At 41.4% G+C, this 13,920-nt stretch overlaps 1 protein-coding gene across 1 annotated transcript in view; it reads left to right on the top strand.

Annotated features, from left to right (window-relative positions):
- The window catches only part of LOC147216854 (actin-binding LIM protein 3-like), a 38,912-nt gene that overhangs the window by 9,965 nt on the left and 15,027 nt on the right, over nt 1–13,920 (top strand). Inside the window, exons 3-7 of the mRNA XM_086176623.1 lie at nt 5,625–5,808; nt 6,747–6,859; nt 7,739–7,865; nt 9,300–9,393; nt 10,010–10,097. Coding sequence (XP_086032749.1) covers nt 5,625–5,808; nt 6,747–6,859; nt 7,739–7,865; nt 9,300–9,393; nt 10,010–10,097 — 606 coding nt within the window. The remainder of the gene's footprint in view (nt 1–5,624; nt 5,809–6,746; nt 6,860–7,738; nt 7,866–9,299; nt 9,394–10,009; nt 10,098–13,920) is intronic.

Raw genomic sequence — 13,920 nt, forward strand, 5'->3', positions numbered from 1 at the left:
TTTTTTTTCGGAGTTCAAAATATTTTGTTGCATGCAGAAATGTAATTTCGTTTTCTCCGATCATTCATTTAAGAAAATGCAACACAGGAAATACGCAGTGTCAATTCATTCTAAATTTCAAAAGATTTGCCGACCACTGAACTAGACTAAGGCTGAATTTGGAAACCATGAAGCGTGTCCAGGAACAGGTGGGGTTGGGGGGTGGGGGTGGGGGGGGGTCAGAGGTCGCGGTCACAGCGGCTTCCTCCGCTTTGGATGCAAATGGCAGGTTACTGGAACTGAACTTTTCTATTTACATCAGTCGCAGTAACCTGCCATTTGCCAGCAAAGCGAAGGAAGCCGCCGCCGTTTTATTGAAGCAAGAAAGGGGTTGAGGGTGGGGACACAGGAACAGAAGAACGGATGGCGGCAGCTGATTTTTATTGACGTGCACAAATGCATTTTACGTACTGTGTGCATGTTCATAGAGTGTTCATCGAATCGCTATTACGTGGTAATAAATGGGATATTATGGGGCATATTCCAGGTGTGGACGTCCTTTTGCATGATCTGCTACCCGGTCAGTCGAGAGGCTTATTTGCAATTTTGGATCATTACGAAGGACGAGGCCCGTAATGTTGTTGCGCAGAAGCTCCATAGATCTGGTCGCATTCACAGGGAAGAGTGTGATAACGCAAAAAAAAATAAAAATTCTTGCTGGCCTGCAGCCTTAAATCCAAATATCCTCCGGAGGGGCCGGAGCCGCTTGGACCGAGATGACTGTGTGAACGCAATTATCGGGATGAGAAAGAAAAAGAGAAGCGCTTGGCCGACGTTCTAAAGTCTCTGTGCCGAGGGGAGGGGCCTTCGTGCACGCCGTTCGCCGGCAGAAAACACCGCCGTGCAAATCCTGGCTCCCGGTTGTCGTAGCGACGCGCAAATCCCGCTTCACCAATGGAAACATCTGACTTGACGGATAACAGCAGCTACTCACAAATAAGCGTTTTGCGCATTAATGTTCGTACAGAATGTAAGACAGTGCGTGTGTGTGTGTGTGTGTGTGTGTGTGTGTGTGTGTGTGTGTGGCTCCCCCCTCTGTGAACAACGTTACTCCAGACATTCTGCAAAAGGTCAGGCTGGCATTTTAAAGTTGTGCGACAGCAGCTTTGACATGACACGAATACCATTTCCAAAACAAGGGGGCGCCCGGGAAGACGCCAGTACCCCCACGCCGTCTGTGGCGTCCGGGATGGGACGGCTTCTGCCTCCCCTTGGAATCGCACGCAGCTCCAATCTTCGCGGCTCAGCGAGGCGCTCCTTCCATCTGCACCTCATTTTGCATGAATAGCATCAGAAATGCTATAAATAGCAAATTTAGAGAAAAAAAAAATGTTTCCAAGTTAGAAATTCCAGCTTGGCTCGATCGGCCTCCTCCTACATGGAGGCGCTTTCAGCTTTCACACGTAGCACTTTTACGCTGTACAGCGTTCATCCATTCAAGGATGGGCAAACTACGGCCCGCGGGCCACATCCGGCCCGTTGGTCTTTTTAATCCGGCCCGCCAAAGATTGGTTCAAAATTCATACTTGATGTGAATGATTGAATGTTAGGATCAATTAATGTGGGAGCTGAAAACAGGAAATGATTTCATTTTTGGAGCTATTTGAGAACACTTGAGAGCTGAACGACACAGATTGGCTCTTTGATTTAGCCTTTACCGTGGACATACTGACACATGAATGAGCTGGACGTGAAGCTACAAGGGAAAAAACAGTTTGTGCATGAAATGCATGCAAACGCCAGAGCCTTCAAAACCAAGGTAGTTTTATTTTCAAAGCAAATGTGAGACGAGTCTGAAATGCACTGTTAACAAATGCGTTTATTTTTACATGTATCATATTTTGTGCTGACCAGCCCGTCTGTCAGATTTCAAAAGTCAAGTTAAGCCATAAAGTGCTACCGCTACCGCTAACCAGTGTGGAGTTTGCACGTTTTCTATATCAGAGGCCCCAGACCCCCGGTCCGCAAAGAACATCTTTCTTAGTACAAATAATAGTATTGTAGCGAGTCACAAATGTTGGGGTTTATGTTGATGCTTGTTTTCTCTGTGATTTTGGGGTTGCTGGGAATTTTGTGGGTGTGGTTTGGGGTGCAAGGAATTCTGTTTTTTTTTTTTTTTTACCTGGAATTGAGCCGGAACAGTTAGTTGTATTGCAGGCTTGTGTGTCGTGGCTGTGGCCAACAACAGCTATTGCTTATTAAACAGACGTTTTACCGTCAACCAGGTGTTTTCCCTGACTAAAACGCTACAGTATTTTCATTACACCTTCCGGATATTATTTTAAAAAACGACTTTTTCAGCCTGTGCCTTACTGCCACACGTAATATTGTAATTGCCTAATATAAAGTGTTTTCAGACTAAATACTGTGAACTGACGAAAGGATTTTTATTTTTTGAACCCCTACACCTCTGACCAGTCTGCGGAAACATTTTCATGCATAAAACTGTTCCCTGTTTGAAGATACTGGAGTGTTCTTCATTTGATACTACATCATACTTCTATATTACTGGAGATCTACACAAAGTAATACCGTATTTTTCAGACTATTGAGCGCACCTGAATATAAGCCGTTAAAAATAACTAAAGTGTACATATACTGGACTGTCTCAGAAAATTAGAATATTGTGATAAAATTCTTTATCTTTTGTAATGCAATTACAGAAACAAAAATGTCATACATTCTGGATTCATTACAAATCAACTTAAATATTGCTAGCCTTTTATTATTTTAGTATTGCTGATTATGGCTTACATCTTAAGAAAACTCAAGAGTCCTATCACAAAATATTAGAATATCATGAAAAAGTATTTTTTGTTTTTTTAATATCATTACAGAAGATAAAGAACTTTATTGCAATATTCAAATTTTCTGAGACAGTCCTTTATAGGCCACACTTGTCTATAAGCTACATGAGATATTTACACAAAAAGATGTTTGTTTGTTTGTTTGTTTAGAAGTTTATTAGGACAGTGTACAAATACATTAAGCACAGAGGCAGACATGTTTGTACCAGATTATAGCTCATAGCTAATTTCCATCTGTAGTCCTGGACAATACAAATATAAAACTGTATAAAATAGACAATATATATGAAATATACAGATAGGCAATAAAATAACTACACAATATATAAACAGGCAATAAAATACGTATTTTGCAAGTTGAAAGTGCTATTGCTGTGATATTGTTGTGAAGATGTTAAAACAGAAACATTTTTTTTAACTTTTAATTGAATAAATAGAGGTAACTTCCACAATCCACAAAATCGTACGGGAAACGCTTTTTTCCGAACAGCGGCCGATGAAAAAGCTTCATGATAAATAACACAAGGAAAAGTCCATCCATTTTATAATTTATCCTTTATTAATCCCTCGTGGGAAAATTTGTTCTCTGCAGTTTACCCTTCATGCTCCCAGGGGAGCAGTTGGGCGTTCAGTGTCTTGCTCAACAACACGTCAACACACAAGGAGGAGGCGGAAATCAAACCAGGAATGTGTCAGAATTGAACACTTAAAATTTCATGGTAATTTCATTGGTCAGATGTGATGAGGCTAAATGTTTTGGCGGCATGAAGCACATTGCCCCCCCCCCCCCCCCCCCCCCCCCCCCCAAAAAATCCATAAATTAGCCAAATTGTTGTTTAAGCTGCAGTGTTCAAAGCTTGTGAGAAAATTAGCGGCTTATAGTCTGGAAATTACGGTAACATAATCCCCTAATGACAGCCGGTTTTGGGCTCCAACTCCCGACACGATCCTGAGAGCAGGATAAGAGCTACAGATAATGAATGAATGAGTACTGATGGAGTCAGTTAAGCAGATAGTGTGATATTTATCTGCTGAAATGTAATATATATACATAATGATTAAAGTTTGTTTGTTTGTTTGTTTAGAAGTTTATTAGGACAGTGTACAATTACATTAAGCACAGAGGCAGAGATGTTTGTAGCTCATCGCTAATTTCCATCTGTAGTCCTGGACAATACAAATATAAAACTGTACAAAATAGACAATATATATAAAATAAACAGATAACTAAAATAACTATACAATATATAAACAGGCAATAAAATATGTATTTTTGCAAGTTGAAAGTGCTATTGTTGTGATATTGTTGTGATATTATTACTTTGGTCATCAGAGTTAATTTCTGTCAGCATTGATCTGATTGCCGTTTAAAGTGTTAAATAAAAAAAATGGATAAAGGAGGGTTGGGAAAAAAAAAAACAAAAACATGCGATAACTTCACCCCATTCTTGGATGGAGCATCCCGTCGTCATGGGAGCCTTCTCCGAAGCTACGCAGATTTGTGTCCGGCTCCGAGGGAGAGAAACCCCTGGTCCGCAGTCACATCAAGGCGGATTTAGATAAATGAGTTAGTAAGCCATGCTGCCCCTCCCTCTCGCTCTCCCTCTCTCTCTCTCCCTCTCTCTCCCTCCATCCCTCCATCTCTGAGCCACTTAACACAGCGGCCAGGATCAGAGCAGATCCATTCACTCTGCCGGCTTCCGAGCCATTAGCTTAATTAGAAAGAAGACGTCGAATTGGCTGTAGCGTTTTCTCCTGCGGACGCCCGCTTCATGTTTGTACCTCCGCTGGCCAGTCCCAGCTCACCTCGCCGTGACACTCACACACACACACACACACACACACACACACATTTGTGTTTGGATCCTGTGACCTCAGGGTGACAAAAATTGAATTTCATTCTGAGGTAAATGCACATCTGCAGCCAAACACCCCAAATCGCTGAGCATTAATATTATATTATATATTATTATTTATAATAAATTATAATATTTAATACTAAAATGCTTTAATATAAAAAACTTTTATATTTTAAGTATTTTAAATCAATATTGTATTAAAAACTCCTTATTTTTTCCCTTTTGTTCAATTTTGTATGGATGATAATTTAAAAAATAATGTCAGTATATTGATATGATCATTAATGATTTTAAAGTTGAAATAAAATGCCAGGAAATGTAAATATTTGAATTGCAATGTTCATTTTAATTCAATTTACATGATATCTAGTTGGCCCACGCATAAAAATTAATTAAGAAATGTTGCCCGCCAGCCAAAACAATTGCCCACCCCTGAAGTATGGCGTCCTCCCCGATTGGACGTTTCATCTTGTCCACTGTTCGCTTTGGTCCGTGCACGCGGAGACAATAACACAACTTGACGCATAAATTAACAGATTACACCACCACCGGTTTTAATCCAACCCCCCCCCTCCAAACCAGATAAGAACATTAACCCTTTGGAGGTCAGAGAGAAAAGTAGATTGCACTCTCAGCAACCCCCTCCCTAGTCACCACAAACACACACACACACAAATTGTTTACTATTGGCTTCACACTAGAGGGCGAAACCTCCAGATTAGCGGATTAGAGATGGGGTCTGTTTCAAGACAAGCTGAAAACTGAAGTTTTTGAATTACCACGCTGCAATGCAGCGTGAGGCCCGTTTTATCTGACGTTTTCCAGAAATCCAGTCACTTTTGGATTGTTTTGGTCAAGATTGTGCCGACTTAAAAATACGAGCTTGTCTCCCCCCCCCCTCCCCTCGCTGTGTTTCCAGTGTGCGGTTGCGACCTGGTGCGCTCGGGTTTCTTCCACCACTCCGGGGAGTACATCTGCACCGAGGACTACCAGCGCCTCCACGGCACCCAGTGTGACAGTTGCGAGCGCTACATCACCGGGGAGGTGGTATCCGCCCTGGGCAGGACCTACCACCCACAATGCTTTGTGTGCAGCATCTGCGGGTGTGTTTCCGCTCTAAGCATGAAATCGAAAAAGCCGAGTCCCCGTTTTAGCGAACGAAAAAAACGTCGATAAATCTCCCCGCGTACAGGCTGTTAGGATAAATTCATCACCGAGAGTCTTCTTAAGTTGGACACGATAAACAAATGTTAAAGTCTCAATCGTAACATAACCTTTTCCTCACGAATCTGGTAATTACTTTTTAATTACGAGGTATTAACCTTGTGGAAGCTTTATGAACTGTAAATATTCAATGAGCGTGCAGTCGGTAAAAAGACTGTTGAGATAAACTTTTCATCGGAACACATCATAAGCTGGATGCAGTAAACAAATATTAAAGTCTTAATAGATGTTATTAACCTTTTCTTCACAAATCTGGTAATAACTTCTTAATTACTAGAAATGAACCGAGAGCAGCTTTATGAACTTTTAATATTTAATAAAGTAGTCATTTAGCTTGAACAGTGAAACTAAAAGGTTAGACACTACTGCCGCTACTTATGTTGACAAACATGTATTTAATGTTGTGCATTTCTACTGTGTTTATGAAATGAAGAAAAGCCAAGATGATTGTCTTAATTAATCACAATTAATTGCAATTAATCCCAGTTAATTAAGACACTCGACACTTAATTATGTATAATTATTTCTGATCTGAGAAACACTGGTTTCGGTCGGCTGGTTTTAATTCCACTCAAAGTCACCATTTTATTGTGCGTGTCTGCAGATTTTTTTTGACCTCTGACCTCACCCTGTGTGCCGACCAATTTACACACACGCAGCAAATACAAATACACACACACGCGTGGAATCTCATCCCCATCACATCCGTCAGGTTGCGCAATTTCACGCTTTTTGGAGTATATCCAAGTATCTTTGTGTGCTTGTGTGTGTCTGTGTGTATGTGTGTGTGTGTGTGCGCGTGTGTGTATGTCTGCAGGAGCCCCTTTCCGATTGGAGACAGGGTGACCTTCTGTGGGAAGAAGTGTGTGTGTCAGCAGTGCTCACACACTCTGAATAGTGACAGGCCAGTCAAGGTCCACGGTCCGAGCTGTGAGTATCCGACATGCATTTAATCTCTTTCAAACAAGTTATTTAGCTTTATCCACTTGTTATAACAGGTTTATTCACTTGTTATAACAGTTTGATATCCTCATTCTGTTATATAAATTTGGACTGCTTAATGGTGTGACAGTGAGTTTTTTTAAACAGCCTACTTGCGCCCGAACTTTAAATTCAAGGATGAGGTATGTAGTATATTTACACTCCCATGTACAACTTACAGTACACGTTTGCGGGGTCTGTTGACTTGATTGTACTTGTGCACACACACACACCATTGCCACGGTAACGCACAAAGCAGCGGATAGCACTCAAGATAGCGGGTCAGCACACAGCGGCTGACCGCCAACTTGTGGAAAATTGTTCCTTTTTTTTTTTTTTTAAACCAAATTCTCAATTATGTCAATCATAGTCAGATTTAACCTGTATGACCCACTGTCAACCTTTCAACCTGTTGATACTCCTCAAATTTTAAATTTGTGATCCGAATACCGAACCCCTTGCGGGTGAAACCCGGTTGCCGTTGGTGATCTCTTCTCTTTTTGGGGGGCGGGGGATTCTCTTAACCAGAAGAGAGGCACGGACGCAACCGAGACATTCTGGATGTGTTAAAGTCACGTTTATACGTGAAAAGAAAGAAAAGAGTCACCTGACCACCCGCTACGTGCACTCGCCCGCCCTGTAGCTATAGCGCACATACGTGCACACAGACGTTTGCCCGCAGCTCCAGGTAGGTTCGCGGCCCGGCTCCGGTCGCTCCGTCTGGCAGGGATGAGGAAGAGAGGAGAAGAAGTAGGGTAGCGGAAAGAGATTAGAAGACAAGAAGCAAAAGATGGATAAGTGGAGCTCGACTCTCCTCCTCCCTTCCAGACTGCGCGGGCTGCGGCGAGGAGATCAAGCAGGGCCAGTCCCTGCTGGCCCTGGAGAGGCAGTGGCACGTCAGCTGTTTCAAATGCCGAACCTGCAGCTGCACCCTGACGGGGGAGTACATCAGCAAGTAGGTGCTCCCGACCCGCTCGCCGTCACGGGTTCCTTTACCGTCCAACCCGCAGCACTTAAAGCTACCCAAACATCAAAATACATTTACAAGATATGGAATCGTGGAAACGATAAGACAAGTTTTTGGTTACATTCTAGTCTCACACTGAGATTTGACAAAGACTGTGATTTCTACAGGGTTACTACACTGCTCAAAAAAAAAAAAAAGGGAACACTTAAAAAACACATCCTAGATCTAAATGAATGAAATATTCTTATGAAATTCTTTGCTCTTTACACAGTTGAATGTGCTGACAACAAAATCACACAAAAATGATCAATGGAAATCAATTGTATCAACCCATGGAGGTCTGATTAGGAATCACACTCAAAATGAAAGTGTAAAAACACACTCCAGGCTGATCCAACTTTGATGTAATGTCCTTAAAACAAGTCAAAATGAATCTGTGTTGCTTCCTGAGTGGACACTATGATTTCACAGAAGTGTGATTGACTTGGAGTTACATTGTGTTGTTCAAGTGTTCCCTTTATTTTTTTGAGCAGTATATTTACAACACTACAACTAGATTCTTTTAGCATTTTTTTTTTCCTGCCATGCGAACGTTATCACCGGGTATTTGCAGAGCCTCTGCTATTTTAGTCCAGCGCTTTTCCTTCTCCGCTCGGTCGTGACACATCGGAGATTTGACATCGCTCATGCTGGGCAGTTCTGCCCACAGCTCCACCATCACTTACGCATTCCCTTAAGTGCAAAAAAATGCACTATAAACATTTGATCCAACTGCATTTTGATACTGCTATCATTTTCCTTCCTTTTCTTGCAGCTGCACCTTAGTACTGTTGTCACTTTAAAAGTAAATCAAATTGCACTTTAACCATAGCTACCTCAGCATAACTCGTCGTCTTTGTGACAAATTATAATTAATTTTTCGTACTTTTGCGCCGTGGGTATTAGGGTGACACCACTTCAATGCTTTTTCACCGCAGTATCTACAATGAAGCTGACTTTGACTTGACTTTTGACCTCTTTTTGGACGCTCCATACTGATCGGGACGCCCTTCGCCGTTCCCGTTCATCAATACCACAAACAAATACCGTCTTTGCTGCCAATACCGCTCTGGTGATTGTTTGTCTACCAGGTTTCCTGGTTCCTGTTTTGTTAGAGCTCATATATTGATTGTGCTACATCACCGCATGGAATCAAAGAATTGAGATAATATCAAACACGTTTGATATTGAGATTAGGAAAAGACTTACCTAAAAGAGCTCAGGTTGTTATACTTAACTGCTTGGAGCATACAGCGACTCCAGTAAAACTTAAAAATTCCTCCCGAACTTTCAGTTTTTAGTCTGCAATCGTGAAAATCTTTAGGTGTTAGCCTAGCATTAGTTGCTACCCGACAAATCCCCCTGACCCTCCTCCTCACACAGGGACGGGATCCCGTACTGCGAGTCCGACTACCACATGCAGTTCGGCATCAGGTGCGAGAGCTGCAGCAGGTACATCAGCGGCAGGGTTCTTGAGGTGAGCAGCCCTCCTCCAACTCTCCAGGTGTGTGTGTGTGTGTGTGTGTGTGTGTGTGTGTGGGTAGCGTGTGTGTTTACGGAATTCTGAAGCCAAATGGAAAGTGCATTTGTTAATTTATAAGATAAGATAAACTTTATTGATCCCCATAGGGGAAATTCCTTTGTCACCACAGCGTAACAGTTATAATGTCAGAAAAAAAGGAAATAAATATCAATATAAATATTACTAAAAATATAAATAGAAAGGCAGAAGACAGGATATAGCAAGACAAAAAAAATAAAAAATTGAAAAATTCACGAATAAACAGCAGAATTATCCACTCACACCTCAACTGATCAGATTGCGTGGCTGATGGGACTCTCACAATAATTTCAATAAACTAGAACAATCATCATAAAAAAAAAAATCAACTTTACGATTTGTATTGATCTTAATAAAAAATACACTTAAAAAATTCTAAATAATGTTTAGTTTACATTTGTTACAGGATATTATCTTGTGGATGTTACATCACAACCAGACGTGCATGTATTTTCGCGATGTTTACTTTTGCATTATCAATTTTCACTTTTTTCACTTTTTTCACTTTCTGTCTGCTCGGCTCCCCCCGCAGGCCGGGGGGAAACACTACCACCCGGGTTGCGCCAGGTGTGCCCGCTGTCACATGATGTTTCTGGAGGGGGAGGAGATGTATCTCACAGGTGAGCAAACATTGTATTTATTTTTGTCGTTGTTTTTTGTTGTCTGTCATCCAACAAGTATTCTTGCTAACATCGACAAAAGATAAATATTGACTTCTAGCATATGTTGAATCAATTTCATTGTACAAGTTGTGTGTGTGTGAGTGTGTGTGAGAGAAAAGGGGTTCTTTTGACTATTTCCCATTATACATATAATTTACCTCACATAAATGATGTGAGGTTCTCCGTTCTTTTTTGTACTGCATGTACCCAACTAAATGTCAGACTACAGCATATGAACGTGTTATATTTGAGTAATAACACCAATGGTTTAGTAATTACAATTCTATAAAGTGGTGATAGTTAGTACGGAGCGACTAATAATCATATAATATCATATAACAATGTATAACATTCGGAACAGCCATCATCTTACTAACTTAAGTCATCATACGATGGGATTCAGGATTAAGGAAATAATAACAATCTTAATATGATAAAAATATGTCCTATTTTTGTAAGAAACGATGAGCAGTTCCATATTGAAGATAATTTGACAATGGCATTTAGGAGGCTCCATTGAAGGTTCTGACTTGACTGTAAGACTATGGTGAAATATTTGATTTAAAAAAAAAAAAAATCCCATGTTGCTTGTTGAAGAGAGTAAAGTAAAATGAAAAAAACGGGTGACCTGATTTGAATTAAGCTTCGTGTCCTGATCCTGTCAGGTGTGTGCGGCGCACCGTGTCCCGCCGGGTCGACACCTCCTGTTTCCACCTTATTGACATTCTGTTGCTCTCTCCTCTGTCGCCACCAGTAAAATAAAATAAAAAAAAACCCAGAGAATTTGCATAATGTAGTTGTAGCGGGATGCGCTTGAGCGTGCACGCACGGGCCGTACCCCGTGCACGCCTCGCGTCACCCTATGCTCTCCGGGTATGTCCATCTCCATATGAATGGAGGCGTATTTGTATATGTTTGCCTCGGGGCTGCACGGCAGCCACCCCACATTGCCAGACTCAGTCCATTAATGCACGCATGCACGTGCGCACCAGCCGTGCAATCAATCTCATGATGCATGTCTAGAATAAAAGATAAGGCCTGTGTGTGTGTGTGTGTGTGTGTGTGTGTATGTGTGTTGGACATGGTAGTGTAAAGCTATTTTTCTGGTGTGCTCCATATATTTGCCCATGTAAACACGTTCATGCTATGTTAGCATTGCTCAAATATTTAATCATGGAGCCTGTGGGTTCTTCTAGTTTGAACCACTGGCTTCCTATTGCATTGAAATATTAGTCACCTAAAGGATTTGATGATAAATTTAAAAATATTCAATTTTTGCAATTTTTTTTTGACAGGTTTTTGCTAACTGCCATTTTTGCGAAGTGATTGTTGCCTTTTATTAAATCCACCAGGAAACGCCATGCGCCCTTAAATGCAATCTTGCCTTAAAATTAGCGGAAATATCAGAAAATAGTCTGAAGCAGCAGGGAATTATGTAAAAAACAATGTATTCATTCATTATTTTATTCTTTATTTGGTGTTAAATATGAATTTCGCAGCTGACAGTGATTTTCTACAAACGGAATTGAGAATTATAAATAATCCTCAAATGTCCAGGAAGAGAAAAGTTGCAGATGGAATGCCGTTGCAAGAAAGACGGGAAGGCGTGAACAGGGTTGTGGTTCCAGGAGCAAACCCGTTATGTTTTTTCTGTAAATAGGCAGTGTCGGTTGTCAAAGAGTACAATCTTCGTGGGCATTTTGACACAAAACACAGAACTAAGTATATCAAATTTAGCCTTCCAGAAAAACAACAAATTGATATTGATATAAAGTGATATTTTTCTTTATTCACTTGGATAGCTTGATCATTGATTAATGGAGTAATATAGGTTTCTTAACCTGACAATGTAAATGGATCTATGTTGTAACATAACAACTAGTAAATTTTTTTTTTTACATCTATGCATGTGCATATGTAACATTTTGGATGAGTTACACATTCAGAGTTATTTAAGTACGTCCATCATTTTACATTAAATTTGGTTACTTTTAGTTCCATTTATACTCTTACAGTTACATTTGAGGGCCACCATTACGCCAGAAATAGTCTTGTTGTCACTAAATTAAAAAGAAACTACAAAAAAAACAAAGTTGGCATTGTTGGCGAATGAATGAATGAATGAATGAATGAATGAATGATCGCTTTAAGAAGTACAGTATTTTTTTTAGTTTCCTTCGAGTCCAGAAACATGCAGCAGGTTTATGGGTGAAATTGCCCTGATGTTTGAATGACGGTGAATAGTTGTATGTCATGATGCATGAATGAGAGGATGAATAGCTGTGAATGAAGAAAATGAATGGCATTTATGATTTTAAAATGAAATGGTAAATGGTTGCATGGCTACTTAACATGAATGAGAGTGATTGGTTTGTTTTTCTATGTGTGATTGACTGGTTATAGATAATGAATGAATGAACAATAAAAACTGAGCCCCCCTTCCTCAGATGACGGGGCGTTTCCTCCAATAAGGCTGTGTTTTCACCTGCAATGTAGACATTTTTTGTCCACCTCTCTGATGCTCATGGATAAATACCAATATGGCCTCTCCGGATTTACACCCCTCGCCTTTTTCTTTCACTCTCCGCCGCCACTTGACTCTTACCGTGTCAGAAGGTTAAGTGGACGAGGAGGCGCGCTCGCGGTGACAAACCGCCCGGCTGAGAAACAGAAACAAAGACGGGTGGCGCGGTTTCCTCCGAAAGTGATCTTTGGCGGCGCGACTGGGATTGTAACTCCTCTCCGCGGCACTATTTGGACTTCTCCCTTCCAGCAGATAAAGGATCTTGAGTCCGAGGCTGTACATCTGCTCGGCGGCGCAGCTGAGGAGCGTGGGCGGGCGGACGGGTGAGGGGCTGCGAGCTGAGCTGAATCACCACACATGGTTTCTGTCTTGAATATTGATTTTTTTTTTTTTTTTTTGCGCGCGAGTATCAGGGAGGCGCATATTTGCTAAAATGTGAGCGTAGCTCATGCATTATCGCGCTGTTTGCTTGCATGTGTGTATCCGCGCGTCCCTCTAAGTCAGATTTATGAGGCTGATAGTGGTTATGTACCAGAGTCATGATCAGCTGGCAGGCTTGCAGCGCTCAGACCCAGAAAAATGATGCAGCAAGACCACATGTGTGTTGGCGATGAATGTGCCAGCGTCGTTATAGCCATTACTTCCTCCACATCCCCTAACCTCTTGTAATTGCTGGTTTTATTATTCCAAAACATTAAGATCCTTCGTTTATTCTATCATTACACGACGCCCCCTCATCTTAAAGTGTAATTACACACCTTGGAGGCCGCGAGTAAGAAAGGAAAAAAGGAATCTAAATGATCGCCGTTACATAAAATAACAAATGTTTGGTACTTGGCACGGACATTAAGGCTGCAGAGGTGATGTTAAATTTTCGCTAATTATGAATCGCCAAAAGCGCAGTTCGGATCCACGCCTTTTTTTTTCAGCCCATCGTCGGTCGCTGATGCAAGGCAGTGAACGCACCGCTGCGCTCCCTTGGTTTTGTTCCCCGTAGCTTCATCTCTCTACAGCTCGGAGCTGTGAATATTTCGCCTGTATTTAACATGGAAATAAAACATCTCTATGGTCCGTTTCTTCTCGCTGATCCGTGGTTTTGTTTCTTATTTTGGAAGCGCGCCCGATTCCAAGTTGGACGGCGGCTGAGGCGGTAGATGTTCAGCGATCCAGGCAGAGCTTTCCAACATGGCCGCTTGGAACATATAAAAGGATTTGATCGGCAGCGTTGTATCGGATCTCGAGATTGGCCATCGGGGT

The sequence above is a fragment of the Fistularia commersonii genome, chromosome 29 (assembly GCF_037954325.1).
Source record: "Fistularia commersonii isolate RoL2024-O1a breed Wild chromosome 29, RoL_Fcom_v1.0, whole genome shotgun sequence".
NCBI classification, from domain to species: Eukaryota; Metazoa; Chordata; class Actinopteri; order Syngnathiformes; family Fistulariidae; genus Fistularia; species Fistularia commersonii.